At 44.2% G+C, this 25,810-nt stretch overlaps 1 protein-coding gene across 1 annotated transcript in view; it reads left to right on the forward strand.

The window, feature by feature from the left end:
* Positions 1-2,197: 2,197 nt before the first annotated feature.
* Positions 2,198-25,810, forward strand: part of si:ch211-283g2.1 (sodium- and chloride-dependent GABA transporter ine) — a 44,179-nt gene continuing 20,566 nt past the window's right edge. The window contains exons 1-3 of the mRNA XM_041886932.1: positions 2,198-2,446; positions 7,341-7,475; positions 7,804-8,014. Of these exons, the coding sequence (XP_041742866.1) occupies positions 2,299-2,446; positions 7,341-7,475; positions 7,804-8,014 (494 nt within the window). The 5' untranslated portion in view covers positions 2,198-2,298. The remainder of the gene's footprint in view (positions 2,447-7,340; positions 7,476-7,803; positions 8,015-25,810) is intronic.

A 25,810-nucleotide genomic window follows, 5' to 3' on the forward strand; every position in this document is an offset into this window, starting at 1 on the left:
GAATCCCCATTGTGAGATATCTAACTCATAAGATCAGAGAACCAGGGTTACACAGGTAACTAAGTTCTATAATCTTTTGTTTTGGTTGTAAACATATAACATAAATTATATGTACAGTGCATTTGGAAAGTATTCAGACCCCTTGACTTTTTCCGCATTTTGTTACGTTACAGACTTATTCTAAAATGTATTAAATCGTTTTTTCCCCTCATCAATCCACACACAATACCCCATAATGACAAATCAAAAACAGTAGTTTTTTTTGGGCCAATTTGTCAAATAAAAACGGAAATATCCCATTTACATAAGTATTTACTCTTTACTCAGTACTTTGTTGAAGCACCTTTGGCAGCGATTACAGCCTTGATACTTCTTGGATATGACGCTACAAGCTTGGAACACCTGTATTTGGGGAGTTTCTCCCATTCTTCTCTGCAGATCCTCTCAAGCTCTGTCAGGTTGGATGGGGAGCGTAGCTGCACAGCTATTTTCAGGTCTCTCCAGACATGTTCGATTGGGTTCAAGTCAGGGCTCTGGCTGGGCCACTCAAGGACATTCAGAGACTTGTCCCGAAGCCACTCCTGCGTTGTCTTGGCTGTGTGCTTAGGGTCGTTGTCCTGTTGGAAGGTGAACCTTCGCCCCAGTCTGAGCTCCTGAGCACTCTGGAGCAGGTTTTCATCAAGGATCTCTCTGTACTTTGCTCCGTTCATCTTTCTCTCGATCCAGACTAGTCTCCCAGTCCCTGCCACTGAAAAACATTCCCACAGCATGATGCTGCCACCACCATGCTTCACCGTAAGGACGGTGCCAGGTTTCCTCCAGACGTGACGCTTGGCATTCAAATTCTTAACGGGCTGTCATGTGCCTTTTACTGAGGAGTAGCTTCCGTCTGGCCACTCTACCATAAAGGCCTGATTGGTGGAGTGCTGCAGAGATGGTTGTCCTTCTGGAAGGTTCTCCCATCTCCACAGAGGAGCTCTGGAGCTCTGTCAGAGTGACCATCGGGTTCTTGGTCACCTCCCTGACCAAGGCCCTTCTCCCCCGATTGCTCAGTGTTCTTGGGGACCGCCAATGCTGCAGAAATGTTTTGGTACCCTTCCCCAGATCTGAGCCTCGACACAATCCTGTCTCGGCGCTCTACGGACAATTCCTTTGACCTCATGGCTTGGTTTTTGCTCTGACATGCACTGTCAACTGTGGGACCTTATATAGACAGGTGTGTGCCTTTCCAAATCATGTCCAATCAATTGAATTTAGCACAGGTGGACTCCAATCATGTTGTAGAAACATCTCAAGGATGATCAATGGAAACAGGATGCAACTGAGCTCAATTTCGAGTCTCATAGCAAAGGGTCTGAATACTTATGTAAATAAGGTATTTCAGTTTTTTATTTATAATACATTTGCAAAAATGTCTAAACCTGTTTTTGCTTTGTCATTATGGGGTATTGTGTAGATTGATGAGAGAAAATATATAATTTAATCAATTTTAGAATAAGGCTGTAACGTAACAAAATTTGGAAAAAGTCAAGGGGTCTTAATACTCTCTGAATGCACTGTAGGCTGTTATATGTAGGCTATAGAGATGTTGACACCTTGTCTTCTAGCATTATGCAATGTATCCTCAAACTATCCCACACCTCTCATGTCTTCCACAATGACATGCTCTCCCCCTCTCGCATAATAATGACACAGGAAACGCAGAGTCATGGTTGACATTTGTTATCAGAGAACCATATTGTTTACTGCAGTTATCAGAAACAAATTGCCTACCAACGACCCCAGCAACGACCCCAGTAATGGACCTTTTGAAGGACAAGCTTGCATTCTTGTAGAGATAAATATCATAGGTTTACTATTACCACTCTAGTAGAGTTATATCTGTACTATAAATATAAAATGACAAAGCCTGTTGGTTCCATGTATACTACAATGTTCAGTAGAAGGTCACTACATGTTTGGACTGCATTCCATGGAACCTTCTAAAACACAAGTACATACTGACCCACAATGATTAAAATGAGCTTCCTAAGAGGGGCATTTCTTTATACAATATGTACACTCACAATGTTCTCAGTGGAAATTCACTTGGCATGTTGAACTATTTGAATGGCACTGCAGGGAAACATTGTGTAATATGTGTTTTATCTTACAGTAGTTCCTTTGCACTCAGCTAATCATTAATGCGTAATAAAAGATGATTATGTGACTGTCTTTCATTTATATTCAAACCAAGTCTCCCATGACGTTTGGGTCAAGTCACAGAGAAGACACAGACAGAAAGACCCAACCTTGGAGATGGAGCTGGACCAAGGCAAGATGGATCAGGAGCCAGGCAGGCCCACATGGAGTAGGCAGATAGAGTTCACCCTGGCTGGGATCGGCTGTGCTGTGGGGCTGGGGAACGTATGGCGGTTCCCTTATCTGTGTTACAGGAGTGGAGGAGGTGAGAGGACATTTCCGATAAGTCAGCCCTGATAAAAGACTAAAACCCAATGACTATATAGCATAACCAGACTTACACCTTATTAATTTATATTGTTGAGAATACATATGGTTGTGAATGAAAGTTTTACATTTGTCTGGGTATATGATAGCATGTTTTCTCTTGTCATGTTGATAGAAAATGTCAGGGTGATATTAATGGTTAGTACCGTGGAGGAAAGCATAATCTTAGAGTAGAGTTTTGTACTATGGCATATGATGATGATGATGCACCACATTTTATACTGAGATACTTGAATAATGCCATAATGACATGCCACTTGTCACTGTCATTGGTTATGAATACGATTTTATAGAATTTTTGTTATTATAGAGAGAGAATTAAGAATTTTACCAGGTATTACATTTTGTCCAATGATCAGAATTAATTCAGAATGGCATAACAACAACATGTAATGTTTAAATTAAAATGACCTTAAACCCTGAGAACCTAACAAGCAATTATTTCTTTATAAAGCTGCAAAAACACAACCTAACTCCTCGTCTGGAGGTTAAAAAGCACAGTTAATTCCTGCACGTGAGAGGCAATGAGTTTGGATGGGGGGGTGAATGACTTTATTAAAGATTAGACCTGGTCAGATATGCACCACTGACTCAACAACACATGGCATTGTTAAACTTGCTGTGAAAATATAACTTGGTGGCACATTGACACGCTAGTCAAAACATTTCCATGTCTCCCTGTTTTCAATGATGAGAAGGGTACAGTGGGGAGAACAAGTATTTGATACACTGCCGATTTTGCAGGTTTTCCTACTTACAAAGCATGTAGAGGTCTGTCATTTTTATCATAGGTACACTTCAACTGTGAGAGACGGAATCTAAAACAAAAATCCAGAAAATCACATTGTATGATTTTTTAAGTAATTAATTTGCATTTTATTGCATGACATAATTATTTGATACATCAGAAAAGCAGAACTTAATATTTGGTACAGAAACCTTTGTTTGCAATTACAGAGATCATATGTTTCCTGTAGGTCTTGACCAGGTTTGCACACTGCAGCAGGGATTTTGGCCCACTCCTCCATACAGACCTTCTCCAGATCCTTCAGGTTTCGGGGCTGTCGCTGGGCAATACGGACTTTCAGCTCCCTCCAAAGATGTTCTATTGGGTTCAGGTTTGGAGACTGGCTAGGCCACTCAAGGACCTTGAGATGCTTCTTACGGAGCCACTCCTTAGTTGCCCTGGCTGTGTGTTTCGGGTCGTTGTCATGTTGGAAGACCCAGCCACGACCCATCTTCAATGCTCTTACTGAGAGAAGGAGGTTGTTGGCCAAGATCTCGCGATACATGGCCCCATCCATCCTCCCCTCAATACGGTGCAGTCGTCCTGTCCCCTTTGCAGAAAAGAATCCCCAAAGAATGATGTTTCCACCTCCATGCTTCACGGTTGGGATGGTGTTCTTGGGGTTGTACTCATCCTTCTTCTTCCTCCAAACAAGGCGAGTGGAGTTTAGACCAAAAAGCTCTATTTTTTTTCTCATCAGACCACATGACCTTCTCCCATTCCTCCTCTGGATCATCCAGATGGTCATTGGCAAACTTCAGACGGGCCTGGACATGCGCTGGCTTGAGCAGGGGGACCTTGCGTACGCTGCAGGATTTTAATCCATGATGGCGTAGTGTTTCTAATGGTTTTCTTTAAGACTGTGGTCCCAGCTCTCTTTAGGTCATTGAACAGGTCCTGCCGTGTAGTTCTGGGCTGATCCCTCACCTTCCTCATGATCATTGATGCCCTACGAGGTGAGATCTTGCATGGAGCCCCAGACTGAAGGTGATTGACCGTCATCTTGAACTTCTTCCATTTTCTAATAATTGCGCCAACAGTTGTTGCCTTCTCACCAAGCTGCTTGCCTATTGTCCTGTAGCCCATCCCAGCCTTGTGCAGGTCTACAATTTTATCCCTGATGTCCTTACACAGCTCTCTGGTCTTGGCCATTGTGGAGAGGTTGGGGTCTGTTTGATTGAGTGTGTGGACAGGTGTCTTTTATACAGGTAACGAGTTCAAACAGGTGCAGTTAATACAGGTAATAAGTGGAGAACAGGAGGGCTTCTTAAAGAAAAACTAACAGGTCTGTGAGAGCCGGAATTCTTACTGGTTGGTAGGTGATCAAATAAAGTGAGGGGAAAAAAGTATTTGATCCCCTGCTGATTTTGTACGTTTGCCCACTGACAAAGACATGATCAGTCTATAATTTTAATGGTAGGTTTATTTGAACAGTGAGAGACAGAATAACAACAAAAAAATCCAGAAAAATGCATGTCAAAAATGTTATAAATTGATTTGCATTTTAATGAGGGAAATAAGTATTTGACCCCTCTGCAAAACATGACTTAGTACTTGGTGGCAAAACCCTTGTTGGCAATCACAGAGGTCAGACGTTTCTTGTAGTTGGCCACCAGGTTTGCACACACTCTCAGGAGGGATTTTGTTCCACTCCTCTTTGCAGATCTTCTCCAAGTCATTAAGGTTTCGAGGCTGACGTTTGGCAACTCGAACCTTCAGCTCCCTCCACAGATTTTCTATGGGATTAAGGTCTGGAGACTGGCTAGGCCACTCCAGGACCTTAATGTGCTTCTTCTTGAGCCACTCCTTTGTTGCCTTGGCCGTGTGTTTTGGGTCATTGTCATGCTGGAATACCCATCCACGACCCATTTTCAATGCCCTGGCTGAGGGAAGGAGGTTCTCACCCAAGATTTGACGGTACATGGCCCGTCCATCGTCCCTTTGATGCGGTGAAGTTGTCCTGTCCCCTTAGCAGAAAAACACCTCCTCCAAACACGGCGAGTTGAGTTGATGGCAAAGAGCTCGATTTTGGTCTCATCTGACCACAACACTTTCACCCAGTTACATTTACATTTACATTTTAGTCATTTAGCAGACACTCTTATCCAGAGCGACTTACAGTTAGTGAGTGCATACATTATTTTTTGTATTTTCTTTTCATACTGGCCCCCCGTGGGAATCAAACCCACAACCCTGGCGTTGCAAACGCCATGCTCTACCAACTGAGCTACATCCCTGCCGGCCATTCCTTCCCCTACCCTGGACGATGCTGGGCCAATTGTGCGCCGCCCCATGGGTCTCCCAGTCGCGGCCGGCTACGACAGAGCCTGGATAATCCTGAACGACAGAGCCAGTTCTCCTCTGAATCATTCAGATGTTCATTGGCAAACTTCAGACGGGCCTGTATATGTGCTTTCTTGAGCAGGGGGACCTTGCGGGCGCTGCAGGATTTCAGTCCTTCACGGCGTAGTGTGTTACCAATTGTTTTCTTTGTGACTATGGTCCCAGCTGCCTTGAGATCATTGACAAGATCCTCCCGTGTAGTTCTGGGCTGATTCCTCACCGTTCTCATGATCATTGCAACTCCACGAGGTGAGATCTTGCATGGAGCCCCAGGCCGAGGGAGATTGACAGTTCTTTTGTGTTTCTTCCATTTGCGAATAATCGCACCAACTGTTGTCACCTTCTCACCAAGCTGCTTGGCGATGGTCTTGTAGCCCATTCCAGCCTTGTGTAGGTCTACAATCTTGTCCCTGACATCCCTGGAGAGCTCTTTGGTCTTGGCCATGATGGAGAGTTTGGAATCTGATTGATTGCTTCTGTGGACAGGTGTCTTTTATACAGGTAACAAACTGAGATTAGGAGCACTCCCTTTAAGAGTGTGCTCCTAATCTCAGATCATTACCTGTATAAAAGACACCTGGGAGCCAGAAATCTTTCTGATTGGGAGGGTGTCAAATACTTATTTCCCTCATTAAAATGCAAATCAATATATAACATTTTTGACATGCGTTTTTCTGGATTTTTTTGTTGTTATTCTGTCTCTCACTGTTCAAATAAACCTACCATTAAAATTATAGACTGATCATGTCTTTGTCAGTGGGCAAACGTACAAAATCAGCAGGGGATCAAATACTTTTTCCCCTCACTGTACTTATGTCATGCAATAAAATGCAAATTAATTACTTAAAAATCATACAATGTGATTTTCTGGATTTTTGACATGCGTTTTTCTGGATTTTTTTTTTTGTTATTCTGTCTCTCACTGTTCAAATAAACCTACCATTAAAATTACAGACCTCTACATGCTTTGTAAGTAGGAAAACCTGCAAAATCAGCAGTGAATCAAATACTTGTTCTCCCCACAATATATGTTAAAATGTTTGTTTAAAATAAAATAATGTGGCTTCCCGGGTGGCGCAGCAGTCTAAAGCACTGCATCGCAGTGTTGCGGCATGACTACAGCCTGGGGTTCGATCCCAGGCTGTGTCGCAACCGGCCGTGACTGGGAGTCCCATAGGGCTGCGTACAATTAGCCCAGCGTCGTCCGGGTTAGGGGAGGGTTTGGCCGAGGGGGCTTTACTTGGCTCATCGCGCTCTAGCGACTCCTTGTGGCCTGCCGGGCGCCTGCAAGCTGATTTCGGTCGTCAGTTGAATGTAATTTCCTCCGACACATTGGTGCAGCTGGCTTCCAGGTTAAACGAGCGAGTGTTAAGAAGCGTGGCTTGGCGGGTCATGTTTTGGAGGACGTATGACTCGATCTTCGCCTCTCCCGAGCCCGTTGGGGAGTTGCAGCGATGAGACAAGATCGTAATTGGATCGCAATTGGAAATCATAAAATTGGGGAGAAAAAGGGGGTAAAATAAAATATGTACTTTTTTTATTTTATCTGAAGAGTTCTGAGGTAGAGATCAGTAGTTGTAAAACAAACCAATCATACTCAAACATGCACCCTCTATCCTCTCCCTCTAGGCAATTACAACACACTTCAGTCCCACTTGAGTCACTGTGTTGTTGATATATTGCTGCTTTATGTCCTGTTCAGGTGCATTCCTGATTCCCTACCTGCTGATGCTGCTGGTGATGGGGATTCCTCTGCTCTACATGGAGCTGATTCTGGGACAGTACATGAGGAGAGGGCCTGTTCATGCCCTGGCTAAAGCCTGCCCGCTGCTCAAAGGTACTGAAGCGTGCAGTATCTGTTCCCCCCCACTACTGGAGCATCATTTTAGTGTAGAGTTTTTACATAGTCAAACTAAAAATAGCATAGTCAAACTAAAACCGTCAGTCAAATTTAAACCTATGAAATGGTGCTGGTGTCCAACAGGGTCATAAACATTTTGCTGACTCACTAGTGGAGGAAAGGATGACCATAAATCAGGCTTTCCTCTTCCCTGCAGTTCAGTTATAACTCTAGTCTATGCATAAGGTTGTAACTAACTAAGTATTTTAAGATTCAGGTAAGTTGTAAATGACAAAAGTGACAATGTTATTTGCCCGTCCCTAAGGAGTGGGCCTTGCGACCGTGGCCATCTCCTTCATCATGTCTACTTACTACAACATCATCATCACATGGGGTCTGTACTACCTGTTCAGCTCCTTCCAGAGCCCGCTGCCCTGGCAGAGCTGCAACAACACATGGAACACCCCCAACTGCACCGATCACGTAACCCCGAACACCAGCTCACACTCCTCCACCGCCAGCCAGCAGTTCTTTAAGTAGGTATCAGTCTCACTATGGGCTAGCCCAGAGCCATACTCCTCTATGTACACTCCACTACGTATTTATTTGGACATTTTTGCTAAAACTGTTAATTTGGCTCTATACTCTAGCATTTTGGATTTGAGATCAAATGTTGTATACTGTATGAGGCGACAGTACAGAATGTCACCTTTTATTTGAGGGTATGTTCATACACCTGTTTTACCGTTTAGAAGTGAATGCACAAATCACGTTTCAGGAGAAGACCCAGATGCAGACAGTGTCGAAGTAACAAAAGTTTATTACAAAAACAGGGGGCGGGTAAACGACAGGTCAAGGACAGGCAGAAGTCAGTAATCCAGATCAGAGTCCAAAAGGTACAGAACGGCAGGCAGTCTCAGGGTCAGGGCAGGCAGAGGTCAATAATCCAGGGTGGTGTGACAAGGTACAGAATGTCAGGCAGGGTCAGGGCAGGCAGAATGGTCAAAACCAGGAAAACTAAAAAACAGGAACTTGAGCAAGGGGAAAAAACGCTGGTAGGCTTGACGAAACAGGAGACAAAGGGCTGTGAGACATGGGTTTGATCCTAGACACATGAAAAGTGGGATGTATACAGAGGGTACGGGGCAACAGAAGACGAACAGCAGAGGGGCTAATTATCTTGGAGATGGGGAAAGGGCCGATAAACCGGGGGGAAAGTTTGCGGGACTCCACCCGGAGGGGCAGATCTCGGGTGGACAGCCATACCTTCTGCCCGAGACGATACTCGTAGTGACCGCTGGCCGTGTTGAAGGCAGTCTTCCACTCGTCCCCCTCCCGTATCCGCACCAGGTGGTAGGTGTTCCGTAGGTCCAGCTTGGAGAACACGTTGGCCCACTGGAGCGGCTCGAAGTTTGAGGAGATGAGTGGTAGCGGGTAGCGTTTCTTCACCGTGATGTCGTTGAGGCTCCGGTAGTCGATGCCGGGTTATCCGTCCTTCTGCCTCCCCCGCCTGGCGCAGGGTTCTTCTTTGTGGAGAAGAAGGACAAAACCCTGCGCCAGGCGTAGGAGGCAGAAGGACGGATGAACCCGGCAGCTAGGGAGTCCTCAATGTAGGTCTCCATAGCTTTGGTCTCCGGACCCGACAGCGAGTACAGTCATCCCCGGGGTGGAGTGGTGCCTGGAAGAAGGTTGACTCCGCAGTCGTAGGGTCGGTGAGTGGAAGTGAAGTGGCCCAGGCCTTACTGAACACCTCCCGGAGGTCCTGGTACTCTGCGGGAATGGCGCAGAGGTCCGAGGCAACTTCCGAGCCCCCAGGAAGATGTCCCGGGGCAGGTTGCGCTGACTTCAGGTTATTGAGCATGACAGAACGGGCTCCAGCCCATGATGGCACCAGTAGACCAGTCAATAAAGGGGTTGTGTCGCTGGAGCCAAGAGAAACCCAATACCACGGATACCTGAGGAGACTTAATTAGCAGGAATTGGATAATCTCGCTGTGGTTCCCTGATACTCGTAGGTTGATGGGGTGGTATTGTGGGTGACCTGGCCTATAGAACGCCCGCCCGCCCAGCGCTCTAACGTCCATGGGAATGGAGAGGGGCTGAGTGGGGATGCCCATTAAAGGGTAGCGTCCATAAAGCTCTCATCGGCCCCAGAGTCGATGAGTACACAGAGAGATTTTGACTGGTTCCCCCACAGCAAGATGTCATGAAAGGGGGTGTGATTAAGGGGAGAGGAAAAGTTATCCGTATGGCCCACCAGAGTACTCGCTCCTTCCGGTGCTCCTGGTATTTTAGTGGACAGGTGGACACAAACTGACCAGTAGTCCCTCAATACAGGCAACTCTTCATGTGAAGCCTGTATTGCCGTTCAGCTGGAGACAGCCTAGCTCTGCCCAGTTGCATCGGCTCGGGAAGAGGTGAATCGGCAGACTTCGGAGACTCTCTGGGGAACTCGGGTAGCCTCTGGTTCTCTCGGCAACAGAGCCGTCTGGGACTTCCGGGATGCCTCGGAGGCGAGGTGGAATCCTTGGGCGGGCGAGTGGAATCGGACTTCCTCTCCTTCCTTTGTTCCCGTAGTCGCCAATCGATCCGAATGGTCAAGGTGATGAGCGAGTCTATCCGTCGTTAGTTCCCGGAATGCAAGCTCGTCCTTTACTTCCTCCGATACTCTGTGCAGGAACGTGTCGAACAGTGCTTCCGGGTTCTAGGCACACTCACCTGCCAACGTGCAGAAATCCACTGCATGGTCTGCCACACTGCGGGATTCTTGCCGAAGTTGGAGTAACTTCCGGGCAGCCTCTCTCCCGAACAATGGAACATCGAAAACCTTCTTCACCTCCTGTATGAACTCTTCCAGACTGAAGCATACGGCCGACTGTTGTTCCCACACTGCCGTAGCCCAGGCGAGAGCCCTCCCGGACATCAGTGTGATGAGGTACGCTATCTTAGAGCAGTCCGTCGGAAGGAGGAGGGCTGCAGCTCGATGATGAGCGAACACTGAGCGAGAAAAGCCCTACAGGTTCCCGACTCTCCAGCGAAGCGTTCCGGGGGAGGTAAGCGGGGTTGTAGGCTGCCTAACAGACAACCCGCGGAATTCCTCCAGCAATGTGTTAAACACTCGGTCATGGCGTTCGGCCAAGGTCTGGAACCCTTCCATGAGACCACGCAGCAACTCCTTGTGCCTACCAATGGTGGCTCCTTGGGAGGAGATGGCGTTGCGGAGCTGGTCCGAGTCTGCTGGGTCAGTCATGGCCAGTTCGTACTATCACGTTTCAGGAGAAGAACCAGATGCAGACAGTGTCGAAGTAACAAAAGTTTATTACAAAAACAAGGGGCAGGCAAACGACAGGTCAAGGGCAGGCAGAGGTCAGTAATCAAGATCAGAGTCCAGAAGGTACAGAACGGCAGGCAGTCTCATGGTCAGGGCAGGCAGAGGTCAATAATCCATGGTGGTGTGACAAGGTACAGAACGGCAGGTAGGCTCAGGGTCAGGGCAGGCAGAATGGTCAAAACCGGGAAAACTAGAAAACAGGAACTTGAGAAAGACAGGAGCAAGGGGAAAAACACTGGTAGGCTTGACGAAACAAAACGAACTGGCAACAGACAAACAGAGAACCCAGGTATAAATACGCTGGTGATAATGGGGAAGATGGGCGCCACCTGGAGGAGGGTGGAGACAATCACGAAGGCAAGTGAAAAAGATCAGGGTGTGACAGCACTTTATGTATCTAGTACCCCCATTTGAAGGTGTTGTGAGTATTTGGACAAATTCATTTATAGTGTATAAAAGTTTAGTTTTTGGTCCCATATTCCTAGCATGCAATGACTACATCAAACTTGTGACTCTACAAACTTGTTGGATGCATTTGCAGTCTGTTTTGGTTGTTTTTCGGTTGTGTTTCGGAATTATGTTGTGCCCAATAGAAATGAATGGGAAATAATGTATTGTGTCATTTTGGAGTCACTTTTATTATAAATAAGAATATGTTGTTGAACACTTCTACATTAATGTGGATACTACCATGATTACGGATAATCATGAATGAATCGTTAATAATGATGAGTGAGAAAGTTAGATGCATTCGGAAAGTTATACAGTGCAGGTAGCTTAGTGGTTAAGAGTGTTGTGCCAGTAACCGAAAGGTCGCTGGTTCTAATCCCCGAGCCAACTAGGTGAAAAATCTGTCGATGTGCCCTTGAGCAAGGCACTTAACCCTAATTGCTCATGTAAGTCGCTCTGGATAAGAGCGTCTGATAAATGACAAAAAATAAATAAATAAAAATATTCAGACCCCTTGACTTTTTCCACATTTTTTATGTTACAGCCTTATTCTAAAATGGATTAAATAACACATATTCCTCGTCAATCTACGCACAATACCCCATAATCACAAAGCGAAAACAGGTTTTTAGAAATGTTTGCAAAAAACAGAAATACCTTATTTACATAAGTATTCAGACCCTTTGCTATGAGACTTGAAATTGAGCTCAGGTGCATCCTGTTTCCATTGATCATCCTTGAGATGTTTCTACAACTTGATTGGAGTCCACCTGTGCTAAATTCAATTGATTGGACATGATTTGGAAAGGCACACACCTGTCTATATAAGGTCCCACAGTTGACAGTGCATGTCAGAGCAAAAACCAAGCTATCAGATTTAAGGAATTGTACGTAGAGCTCCGAGACTGGATTGAGTCGAGGCAGCGATCTGGGGAAGTGTACCAAAATAATTATGCAGCATTGAAGGTCCCCAAGAACACAGTGGCCTCCATCATTCTTAAATGGAAGAAGTTTGGAACCACCTAGACTCTTCCTAGAGCTGGCTGCCTGGCCAAACTGAGCAATCGGGGAGAAGGGCCTTGGTCAGGGGAGGTGACCAAGAACCCAATGGTCACTCTGACAGAGCTTGAGAGTTCCTCTGTGGAGATGGGTGAACCTTCCAGAAGGACAACCATCTCTGCAGCACTCCACCAATCAAGCCTTTATGGTAGAGGGGCCAGACGGAAGCCACTCCTCATTAAATGGCACATGACAGCCCGCTTGGAGTTTGCCAAAAAGGCACCTAAAGACTCTCAGACCATGAGAAATAAGATTCTTCGGTATGATGAAACCAAGATTGAACTGGGGCGAAGGTTCACCTTCCAACAGGACAATGACCCTAAGCACACAGCCAAGACAACGCAGGAGTGGCTTCGGGACAAGTCTCTGAATGTCCTTGAGTGGCACAGCCAGAGCCCAGACTTGAACCCGATCAAACATCTCTGGAGAGACCTGAAAATGGCTGTGCAGCGACGCTTCCCATCCAACCTGACAGAGCTTGAGAGGATCTGCAGAGAATAATGGGAGAAACTCCCCAAATATAGGTGTGCCAACCTTGTAGGGTCATACTCAAGAAGACTCAAGGCTGTAATCGCTGCCAATGGTGCTTTAACAAAGTACTGAGTAAAGGGTCTGAATACTTATGTAAATGTAATATTTCAGTTTTTTTGTTTTAAAACATTTTCAAAATGTATACAAACCTGTTTTTGCTTTGTCATTATGGGGTATTGTGTGCAGATTGCTGAGGGAAAAAACTATTGAATCCATTTCAGAATAAGGCTGTAATGTAAAAGTCAAGGAGTCTGAATACTTTCCGAATGTAATGTATGTAGATACCAGACAACAACGTTTAAATTAAGCCTCTAAAATTGATAAATCAACATATCCACAAGCAACTGGGAGGGTGTGAGTGATCAGTAATGTACAATAGCGAACCAATCAGTTGGTAAAGCGACGCAACGACACAAATCCAATAAGCCATGGCTTCCCTCAGAGGAAAAGACGATCAACTTGGAGGCACAAACGAGAGTTATGAACAGTTAAAGGCGATCCAGGAAAACTTAGCTAAAATGCTCTCAATGCACACCAAAACAAACAAACTGCAACAATATGTTATTAAAAAGTAGATTAGCTCGAAAATAAAGAGGTTATCGTGTCAGACACGCACAAACACGGTGTGTGCATGAACGAACAAGATAACAAAATATGCCTTTTGGAAACAAAGTTGCAAACTTTAGAAGATGAATTGGACCATTAAGAAAACAGAATAAGACAAAACAACATGAGAATATTGTCCTTACTAGAGGACGAGGCAAAAGGAGACCTTTCCAGCTACGTGGTCAAACTGATATCAGAGGAACTTGACGTGGATATATCACCAGAAGATCTTGAAGGATGCCATAGGATCGGCGTGAAACAGAAGAATGTTAAATACCCACGCATGGTAACCTTCAAACTGTGGAACTATCAGACCAAAATAAACATTCTGAGGGCACAGTGGGGAAAGGAGATCAAAATCCACAGTCAGTCCATTCGATTCGTCCAGCACCTGTCTGCTAAGCTGAGAGAGAGACGCAAGGAATACATTCCAATAAGATAGTCACTTGAGGAAAAGTCTCAACTCTGCTTCCCGGCAGTGCTGTGGGAAGGGAACACAAAGGATGGAATTCACAAGCCCCAATGAAGCCCTAATCAAGCTACACGAAATGTTCCTAGAAACCTTCCCAGTTGAAGTAGGAGAGCCCCCTGCTCTGAGAAGAGGACGAAATAGGAAAAAACTATGAGCACACTAGGCTACATACAGTGATTACTAAGACCAGCTTATCGTAAGTTGAGACCATATCCTTTCCTCCTTCCCCCAATACAATCTATACTCTACTTTCCCCAAAGTAACAATAGAAGTAGCCGATGCCAATGGGCTACATGGACACTGAAAATACAATTCAAAGGTGGAAATGTAGAATGTATGTCAATAACTGTTCTATGGATGTGTGTGTAGATGTGTATGTGATTGTGTATATGAATGGGAGTGTGAGGGATGGTGAATATGAATATGTGTAGAATGGTGGGAGAGAATTGGTGTATGGATGCATAGGGTATATGTTGGGGGGAAATGAATGAGAATTGATGAGTAAGTCGATGTATGGGTGTAAGTGTGTCAGAGGTAGGGAGGGTGGGAAAAGATGGGAGGTTGGGACAAGCTTAGCTTGGGTGGGCAAGGATGGGAGGTTGGGACAAGCTTGGCAAGGGTGGGTAAGGATGGGAGATTGGGACAATCTTGGCTTGGGTGGGGTAAAGGTGGGATAAAACAGGGAAGGGGAGGTGGAGAGGCGGAGAGGGATGGGTTTGGCTTGGGAGAGGGAGAGGGAGAAGAAAGGATTTAACTACAGTGCCTTCAGAAAGTATTCATATCTCTTGACTTATTTCACATTTTGTTGTGTTACAGCCTGAATTCAAAATGGATTAACCTTTTGACGCGTAAGTTCTAAATATTAATAACAGCCCTTACAGCGTGAGTTATTTTTGCACGCAGTACCAGAATTCTATGCTGCTGTTTTAGAATTTGATTGTTGCATTTTGCCACTATTCTCTGCACCCCTCACTCCATCAAGACTGCAATGTCTGCTTCATATGAGGCTTTATAAAACAAATCCTTTCTTCTTATAGTAGTAGCAGCGAATATCTATAGTATTATTAATAATTGTATAATTATTATTATCATCTATATTAGATGTATTATTATCTGAAAGAGGCTTTGGTATTAGCCTGTCTGAGGGACTGCGCGTGTGAGATAGGGTGGGAAACCTGAGGTGCAACATTTGCACATAAATCATTCAATCTAACCCATAACACATTAACCACCTAGACAACATATTGACTTGAACAAGGAAGAGAGAAAATACGTTTAATACTTTCACACCACCCTTGATGAAAATGAGATTGGGGCAAGGACCACCAAGCCCCTACTGTCAATGTCCCAATTGTGGTTAGCCCAAGCTAATAATAACCTCCCTAGATTCCCACAAATACTGGATTCCCACAAATACTTAATTAGTTTCCAAAAAACACCTGCAGGATGAGCAGTGTACTCGCCCCTCACTTTGTGCTCTCCTCACAGTTTACGGGCAGCTCTGTCTCTCCTTCTCACCTTTCCGAATCATAATTAGAACTATTGATAAATTATCCAACCCAAATTTGGTATGACCGTCCCTAGTGCTTCACGTTGAGTCTATCACACGAATTTAAGGTCCTCAACTTAGCACACACCAACAATGGCAGAATGTACATTGACATACAGTATATTTATCTTTATATTTCTAGCATTTACCTTTCTCATCACGGCCCCCATAATGACAGATCGGTATCTCAATGCATTTTTGGTCTAAAATACTATACATTTCGCAGTGTGCAGACCCCCACAATCAACCTGATACCCCACATGAACAATTTTGGACAAGCCTAAATCAATTACAGGCACGGTTGACCACTCCCCTCCCTCCCGGCACTCATTCTTCTGGCTTTTCTTCATTTTCTTCTTCAGATAACTTTACAGTTCATCCTCCCAATGGAACACATATAACTCATGCATGTCAAAGTGGATGGCCCTTGATAATGTCCCGATTTCAATATCTGGAGAATAATCTGATTTTCCCTAGCGAACGAATCTCTCACCTAAGCCACCACCACCATCCTTTATGGTCCATTCTGTCTTGTCCATTTTCCAACCAGTACACCAGCAGCATGAGAGAAGTTTAGATGTGGTCTCTCTCCATGCTCACTCCACTTGGACGGTCTCGGGACTCATGACGCACTCCTGAGAAACAAGGCAGTTGATAGCTTCAACTGGATGCTGTACACCGGTTGCTGACTCAGACTCAGGTCTCAGGTAGAAGTGGTGAAGGACAGGGCCATAGTGAACGCCATAACTTCAGCCGAGGGGGGTGAGGCTCACACTGTTCTCGGTCGAATTATCCCTTTCATGCATCTAGATACCATCTGTGGTCACCTTCGCCATAACCTCAAGAGGGGACAGACCAGAACAACAGTTTAGGGCATTTCTGATTCAGGAAATCTAGACAAACTATTCACTGTATGACAAATTATTACATTCCCAATATTCTTAATACAAATTTCTAAGACAAATCTCAAAGAGAATAACAACACACTATTGAAACCATTTAGCAAATTGGCTTATACTCCCCTATCATATTGGCGACCTCACCGCAGAGTTACATGGTCAGGGAGATAGAGAGCTAACCCTTAGGGAGACATCCCGACCATACAGCAGACCCAATCTGATGAGATTTGTTATTGAAGCAAGACAAAAACAAACAAAACAAAACAACAGCAATACACATATCACTCGAGGTGTGGAAAACCTCAATCCATTTGGAGTAACTGTCAACCATTACCAACATATATTTGTTCCTTTTACAGGCAGGCTTGAAGAAAATCAATTTGCATATTTACCAAAGGGCCCAAGGGGACTGGTAATTCCCCCTTTGGACACATGACTCACATCGTGATTCATGCGTCCAAAAAACATCAACAACATTGCCTGTTAAATCAAAATAACAGATAAAATTAAAATTACAACCCTTGATAACCCAATCTCAACTTAATTGTATCCCATAACGTAATTCAAGGAATAGTAAAATAGACTAGAGACAGGTGTCCCTCATTCAGGGGCAGCACTCTCTCTCTGTCCTTCTCGTGGTTCCGAATCACACATATGACTATTGTTAAATTATAATCTTCTTCCTAATCATTAGTATTTACATAGCCCATTTAAATCTCACCCAATGTCTCTCTCTAGTCTTTCTAGTGTGGGTGATCAGGTCTCACCAGAAAGTCAGAAGAGGTCAGAGTTCATTCAACCCCATTAAGTGAGTGTGTCTTTCCCTTTTCTTCCCCTGTACCTCAGACATTATTTAAAGACATTTCAAACATTTTGTGTACCAGATTTATATTGGGTTTTTCAGTACATTTCTTATCAGGGGAATTTACAGTGGGGAAAAAAAGTATTTAGTCAGCCACCAATTGTGCAAGTTCTCCCACTTAAAAAGATGAGAGAGGCCTGTAATTTTCATCATAGGTACACGTCAACTATGACAGACAAAATGAGAAAAGAAAATCCAGAAAATCACATTTTAGGATTTTTAATGAATTTATTTGCAAATTATGGTGGAAAATAAGTATTTGGTCAATAACAAAAGTTTCTCAATACTTTGTTATATACCCTTTGTTGGCAATGACACAGTTCAAACGTTTTCTGTAAGTCTTCAAGGTTTTCACACACTGTTGCTGGTATTTTGGCCCATTCCTCCATGCAGATCTCCTCTAGAGCAGTGATGTTTTGGGGCTGTCGCTGGGCAACACAGACTTTCAACTCCCTCCAAAGATTGTCTATGGGGTTGAGATCTGGAGACTGGCTAGGCCACTCCAGGACCTTGAAATGCTTCTTACGAAGCCACTCCTTCGTTGCCCGGGCGGTGTGTTTGGGATCATTGTCATGCTGAAACACCCAGCCACATTTCATCTTCAATGCCCTTGCTGATGGAAGGAGGTTTTCACTCAAAATCTCACGATACATGGCCCCATTCATTCTTTCCTTTACACGGATCAGTCGTCCTGGTCCCTTTGCAGAAAAACAGCCCCAAAGCATGATGTTTCCACCCCCATGCTTCACAGTAGGTATGGTGTTCTTTGGATGCAACTCAGCATTCTTTGTCCTCCAAACACGACGAGTTGAGTTTTTACCAAAAAGTTATATTTTGGTTTCATCTGACCATATGACATTCTCCCAATCCTCTTCTGGATCATCCAAATGCACTCTAGCAAACTTCAGACGGGCCTGGACATGTACTGGCTTAAGCAGGGGGGACACGTCTCGCACTGCAGGATTTGAGTCCCTGGCGGCGTAGTGTGTTACTGATGGTAGGCTTTGTTACTTTGGTCCCAGCTCTCTGCAGGTCATTCACTAGGTCCCCCCGTGTGGTTCTGGGATTTTTGCTCACCGTTCTTGTGATTATTTTGACCCCACGGGGTGAGATCTTGCGTGGAGCCCCAGATCGAGGGAGATTATCAGTGGTCTTGTATGTCTTCCATTTCCTAATAATTGCTCCCACAGTTGATTTCTTCAAACCAAGCTGCTTACCTATTGCAGATTCAGTCTTCCCAGCCTGGTGCAGGTCTACAATTTTGTTTCTGGTGTCCTTTGACAGCTCTTTGGTCTTGGCCATAGTGGAGTTTGGAGTGTGACTGTTTGAGGTTGTGGACAGGTGTCTTTTATACTGATAACAAGTTCAAACAGGTGCCATTAATACAGGTAACGAGCGGAGGACAGTGGAGCCTCTTAAAGAAGAAGTTACAGGTCTGTGAGAGCCAGAAATCTTGCTTGTTTGTAGGTGACCAAATACTTATTTTCCACCATCATTTGCAAATAAATGCATAAAAAAATCCTACAATGTGATTTTCTGGAGAAAAAAATTCTCAATTTGTCTGTCATAGTTGACGTGTACCTATGATGAAAATTACAGGCCTCTCTCATCTTTTTAAGTGGGATAACTTGCACAATTGGTGGCTGACTAAATACTTTTTTTCCCCACTGTACATGTGTGCAACCAAAACTCTGACAAAATAAACTTCAAAAAATGTCATTTATGTGCCCTTTACGGTGCATCCTTTCTCACCCGTGAAGAACCCACTAAAACTAATAAAAAGACCCCACACAATAAATCAGACACTGTATTAACATCATAAACAAATATTAATAACAGGTGGATTGTGTGTACGTGTGCTGATGTGTGTAGGGCATAAACAAACAAATGTACAGGCCTTACTTAATTGGGAGCTCTCTTTACGGCCGGATCTGGGTACCTTTATACTTAATAGAGCTGCAGAATTTCACTATTTGCTCTCCCAAGGCAACAGCCTCGGGAAACATTTCAAAGGGAGAGATAGGGACACCCCATCCTCTCCTAGAAGAGAAAATAAACATTGAGTTAGTTTTCACTTTGCCAAATCTTAATCAGTAACAAAATGTTTTAGTTACAGACAAAACAAAACATGATGACTTCTGTTCACAGGGAGGCCACTGTCCTCACTCCACTCTTTAATCATTTGTGTACTAACTGTAAGTCGCTCTGGATAAGAGCGTCTGCTAAATGACTAAAATGTAACATGTAATGTGTTTTAATCCATCCCAACGTTTACTGTATATACTATCAATCTCTGTTGGATATTCACTATTTGCTTCACACTCATTAATGTCTACTATTTAAAGATTAATATGCACTAAACCGAGACAGATCTACTCTTTAACAAAATTTTAAAAGTTAATTTTAGGTTTGGTAACCCCAATGACACAATTTCTTTGTTAAACTCTACAATTACAATTGTTTCTTTAACTCTCCAAACAATTACTCACAATATTACTCCACTCTAATAACAATTGTTTCTTTATCTCTACAAACTAATTTTCACAATATTAATTACACTCTAATTTCTCATGAGGACCCCTCCTCCCTTTTGTCAATTCTGTAAATCTATTTCAGAATAAGACGGAATAAAATGTCTCACGAAATTAAAATCCCCCCACGGTTTTCTGAGCTTGCGAGGAGTGTTTGGTCGTGCCAATTGTAATTTGTTACCTTTTAGAATCCATTGGCCTGGAATTTCGCAAAGTCGGTTCTACCCCCGCTACGATAACGAATGAGCCCGGTATTATTACTGGACCTATTGTAAACAGCATGGGTAGTAATTGCATAGCTTTAGATTCTGTCCCTGTTACCCCGCTAAATGTAATACTTTTTTATCGTAAATTTAGCCAATTTGACGACCGCTCAGAGGCCACATTCCCCTATGTGTTACTCCCAACTGTGGCCGCTTTCAGGAGTACTTGCTGTTGCTCACTAGTCAGTGAAGAAAATGTCTGCACAGCCGCACTTAACCCGGAATGAGCCGGCGCAGAGGGCTCAGGCACCACTGTACAGTCTTTCACCCAATGGCCAAATGCGCCGCATTGGTGACAAGGTTCGGTGGCTTTTCGCTGCCGAATGTATTTGTTGTCAGATTTACCTCTCCGCTTGATTTTATTTTTCTTACTCTTGAACTCATTACTGGTGCCTGGGGTATGTTTAGCAGCGACTACACACACTGATAAGTGAGCAGAATTAGATTCCGCTCTCAATGCGGCCACCCTTGCAATAGCAGTTTTGACTGTGGGTTTCAACCCTGCCATCAAAGCGGAGGTACAAATTACCGCATCTTCATTAAAATGATCTGCTAGTGCCAGATTAGTGCGCAACGCATCTTCCATCCTATCAACATACTCACGTACCTCCTCATTTTGACTCTGAGGGCGGAACAAAAGATTTCCAGTAGCTGTCACAAATAGTTAAATTTGTTCCTGCGAGGTTGCTTGGTCACATGCCAGACGAGCAGACGACCAGGCGGGAGTATGGTAGTTTCCGACTAATTGTGCCAGCATTGCTCTTGGCAATAGGGAACGGACAACATGATCATAATAAATCATAATACATTCCTGACCCTCTTTAACCGGGTCAGGCGCTTCTTTCATTATGCTAAGCATTTCACCAATACTCAGCGGCTGGTGTTGGTGTTGAATTTGGAGTCGTTATAGGTTGGCCATCTGGCAGAATGGGGTTCCCTCCCTCTGGGAGTATCTGCCCGGGGTATTAAGTCATCGCAACTGCATGAGTACAAACCGGGCACACCTCTCTATGGTTTCCAGGACTACTATGTCTGGACTGGTGATACGTCCCTCTTCTGCCTCTCAACCCGTAATGCTCTTTTTCGTCTATGAGAAAGGGATATAGCGGAGACATGACCTGTTTAGCCTGGTATACATGATATCCTGGGGCGAACGGTGGGGAGGTGGCGAGACTATATACCCCCCCACAGGTGTTCTGATACTGCTGGAGGGTAGCCATAAGTTGTTGGACTTGATTTTGATTATTTTCCAGAGCCCTCACGAGGTCCTGGTTCTGTTCATCCAATTTATGAGCCCGCCCTTTTGCTATTGCTAATTTTTTACTAGTTGCCTCATACTTGCCAGTCGCCTGGACAAGATGACCCTGCATATCTTTAATTTGAGCTTTATCGGTTCTACTTTTCTGTTAATAAAACGCCGACATCAAAACGCTTGTATATTGAGCTTGCGATTTCTCATTGAGGTAATTGTGCCATGCCACAACAGCATCTCTGAGTTCTTTATCTGATTGGAATTTTCCGTCAGCAGGGAAATGCTGACCAATTTGATCAAATTTGCTAAATTTTCCCCATACTCGAGCCAGTGTTTGTGCGCTTCTTTTAGCGCATCCATGGCTTTGCTATAGTTTTCCTCTTCTATTCCCCCTTTTACAGGAGTGTCAGACACCATGGATGCCATTTCAATGGTGGTTATTTCTGCACCTCTCTCGACGGTGTCTAGGGTGTTTTAGATTTCCTCACTCATGGCTCTAATACACAATCGACACAATCGGTTTCTAATAACTTCTTAATGCCATAGTTCTTCTACAGTTACCGTATACATTTCCACCTACTGACAGTCTCATCCTTGACAGACACTACTGCCAGAAATCGCCTATACCCCACTCCGGGTATTAATATATCAGGTATTACCAAACGACAGAGACTTTCGGCATTGACTACTTTTCTACAACCAAACATACTAGTATATGGATGTGCCAATTTCTCCAAATACCATATAGACTACAGACACTTATCTAACCTATTAGGGGGGGTTAATTCCTCCTAAGCACATAGTGCCCGCATATCTCCAGTCTAACCTATTAGGGGGCTAAACCCTCCAGAACACGCTGTGCCCGCAGTGCTCTAGTCTAACCTATTAGGGGGCTAAACCCTCCTGAACACACTTTCTGGCACACTCAACAAAATTGTTCTGCATGTCCACTTTGTCAACTGCTCCCATCTTCTTGTTGTACTCCAAGACACAGTCTGGCTTCATTTTCCTCTCTATGGTGACATAGTCCAGTTTTCCTATGTCCGACATTTTGGAGGTGTGCACAGTGGACAGAACATGGACATTGCGTTTGTCGTGCCATTTCACTGTCATTATCTCCCCGTTCATTTGGAACTTCACCTCCCCCTTGCTCATTTTCTTTTTGAATATTGACTGTGCCAAAGGCCCCTGTGTTCTCCCTCAAAAAGATACTGGAAAAGAGTAGAGATAATGTACCAGTTGTCCACAAATACATTGCGCCCCTTTCTGAGGTAAGCCTGCCAGTGGAGGCTGGTGGGAGGAGCTATAGGAGGACAGGCTCTGTGTAATGGCTGGAATGGAATACATGGAACGGAGTCAAACGTGGTTTCCATATGTTTGATGTGTTTGATACTGTTCCATTTATTCCATTCCAGCCATTATACTCCACTAGAGGCTGCAGCATGGTGATCACCACTGATCCAGATATGCCAAGACCCTCAACATGCGTTATATCTGTGGTGACGCCGGTGTAGATAATCAGGTCCTGTACATGTCAGACAGTCACATAAAACAAAGAACTTGACTCCAAATCTGTGATGCTTTGATAGGATGCAAGCTTCCCTTTCCAAGCCATGAGAAACTCATCAATGCACATGTCCTTGTGAGGCAAAAATTATCTTCCAAATGCCCTGGTCAAGCTGCCCAGGACATTCCTAATTCTGTGAACGGGCTCGGCGACGTTGGCAGTGGCGTTGTTCACAAAGTGGAGTGCTCTCAGCAAGACAATGAAGCGGTTCTGGGAGAAAAGGGTTGGGAAAAAAGGGGTCTGCATCATGGGGTCAGTGGTCCAGTAGTCCCTCATGGAGTCCTTCTTCACTAGCCCCATCAGCAGCACCGTGACCAGGAAGGGACAGTGCCTTGCAAAAGTATTCATCCCCCTTGGCGTTTTTCCTATTTTGTTGCATTACAACCTGTAATTTAAATGGATTATTATTTTGATTTCATGTAATGGACATACACAAAATAGTCCAAATTGTTGATGTGGAATGAAAAAAATAACTTGTTTCAAAAAATTCTAAAAAAGTAATGACGGAAAAGTGGTGCGTGCATATGTATTCACCCCCTTTGTTATGAAGCCCCTAAATAAGATCTGGTGCAACCAACTACCTTTAGAAGTCACATAATTAGTTAAATAAAGTCCACCTGTGTGCAATCTAAGTGTCACATGATCTGTCACATGATCTCAGTATATATACACCTGTTCTGAAAGGCCCCAGAGTCTGCAACACCGCTAAGCAAGCTCTCCAAACAGGTCAGGGACAAAGTTGTGGAGAAGTACAGATCTGGGTTGGGTTATAAAAAAATATCAGAAACTTTGAACATCCCACGGAGCACCAGAATATGGCACCACATCAAACCTACCAAGAGAGGGCTGCCCACCAAAACTCACAGACCAGGCAAGGAGGGCATTAATCAGAGAGGCAACCAAGACACCAAAGATAACCCTGAAGGAGCTGCAAAGCTCCACAGCGGAGATTGGAGTATCTGTCCATAGGACCACTTTAAGCCGTACACTCCACAGAGCTGGGCTTTATGGAAGAGTGGCCAGAAAAAAGCCATTGCTTAAAGAAAAAATAAGCAAACACGTTTGCTGTTCGCCAAAAGGCATGTGGGAGACTCCCCAAACATATGGAAGAAGGTACTCTGGTCAGATGAGACTAAAATTGAGCTTTTTGGCTATCAAGGAAAACGCTATGTCTGGCGCAAACCCAACACCTCTCATCACCCTGAGAACACCATCCCTGCATCATGCTGTGGGGATGTTTTTCATCGGCATGGACTGGGAAATTGGTCAGAATTGAAGGAATGATGGATGGCGCTAAATACAGGGAAATTCTTGAGGGAAACCTGTCTTCCAGAGATTTGAGACTGGGACGGAGGTTCACCTTCCAGCAGGACAATGACCCTAAGCATACTGCTAAAGCAATACTCGAGTGGTTTAAGGGGAAACATTTAAAAGTCTTGGAATAGCCTAGTCAAAGCCCAGACCTCAATCCAATTGAAAAACTGTGGTATGACTTAAAGATTGCTGTACACCAGTGGAACCCATCCAACTTGAAGGAGCTGGAGCAGTTTTTCCTTGAAGAATGGGCAAAAATCCCAGTGGCTAGATGTGCCAAGCTTATAGAGACATACCCCAACAGACTTGCAGCTGTAATTTCTGCAAAAGGTGGCTCTACAAAGTATTGACTTTGGGGGGGTGAATAGTTATGCACACTCAAGTTTTCTTTTTTTTGGTCTTATTTCTTGTTTGTTTCACCCAAAAAAATATTTTGCATCTTCAAAGTGGTAGGCATGTTGTGTAAATCAAATGATACAAACCCCCCAAAAATCCATTTTAATTCCAGGTTGTAAGGCTACAAAATAGGAAAAATGCCAAGGAGGTGAATACTTTCGCAAGCCACTGTATACATTTCACTGATGGTAGTGTTCACCCATTTTGAGAGCTTCCCTTTTACACCAGGGGCAGTCTTCTCTTTCAGTTAATGGGAATACCTGCAAACAAATATGCATATTTAGTAAGCTAAAGGCATTCTGAATTTTGATACATTTGAAGAACCTTGGGTTTTTCTGTAATATGAAATGGGCATACCTGTTGGTTTCCTGCACCACACTCTCCACCAATTCCTCATCAAGGAAGAGTTTAAAACACTCTGTCTCTGGGGGTGGCAGGGTGCTTTGTACGCAGACAGGGTGTCATTGAAGTCTATCTCTGATGGTGTGAAGTGACAGGATCTCCAGCAGCGGGGACCATCCTCCTCAACTTCAATCTCTTCTCCCTTAAATTCTACAAGATTGGCAGCAGCACCAGCATCTTGGGAAGGTGAAGGGATGCTCATTGCCTGCAAGGTTGGGGTGGGCAACATTGTCCTCAGATATTCCTCTTCACTTTTTGATTGATCCGATTCACTCTCATACACAGATTCTTCATCAGAATTACAAAATATTTATTGTATCTCATCAGTGAGGCATTTCCTTTTGAAACTGGACATTATATCTATACTCAATGGCTATCAGTGTCTGTCAAGAGTTACGTTTTTCTGTCAGGACTGACTTAGATTGTAACTATGGTTACTCAGGGTTGCCAGCTCAGACCCCCCTTTCCAGGGGTTTTATATTTATTCAGTTTATAAACTTCTCCTGTGTTTGCCCCCCATTTATTGATAAATCCCTCATCATAGTAATATTTCCTCCATCATATCCCCCACGATACCTTCCCCCATTTCTACCCCCCATGGACTTGAAACCCCCCCACAGATGAAATGAACCTTCACACAAACCCCCGTAAAATAGTTTCACCCAAATCTGGCAACCCTGTTTAGCTTTCGCGCTACGGCTAGGCTAGGCAGTAGGCTTGTATTTGGGGTGATGATCTGTGAGGTGATCTGCTTTGTGTTTGTCAAAAACTGTAAACGACTTGTAAAGTCATGTGCTCCGGTTCTTGTATACACTGTAACAAGCACATCAAAGATTTGTAATATGCTG

This window comes from Coregonus clupeaformis, chromosome 9 (genome assembly GCF_020615455.1).
Source record: "Coregonus clupeaformis isolate EN_2021a chromosome 9, ASM2061545v1, whole genome shotgun sequence".
Taxonomy (NCBI): Eukaryota; Metazoa; Chordata; class Actinopteri; order Salmoniformes; family Salmonidae; genus Coregonus; species Coregonus clupeaformis.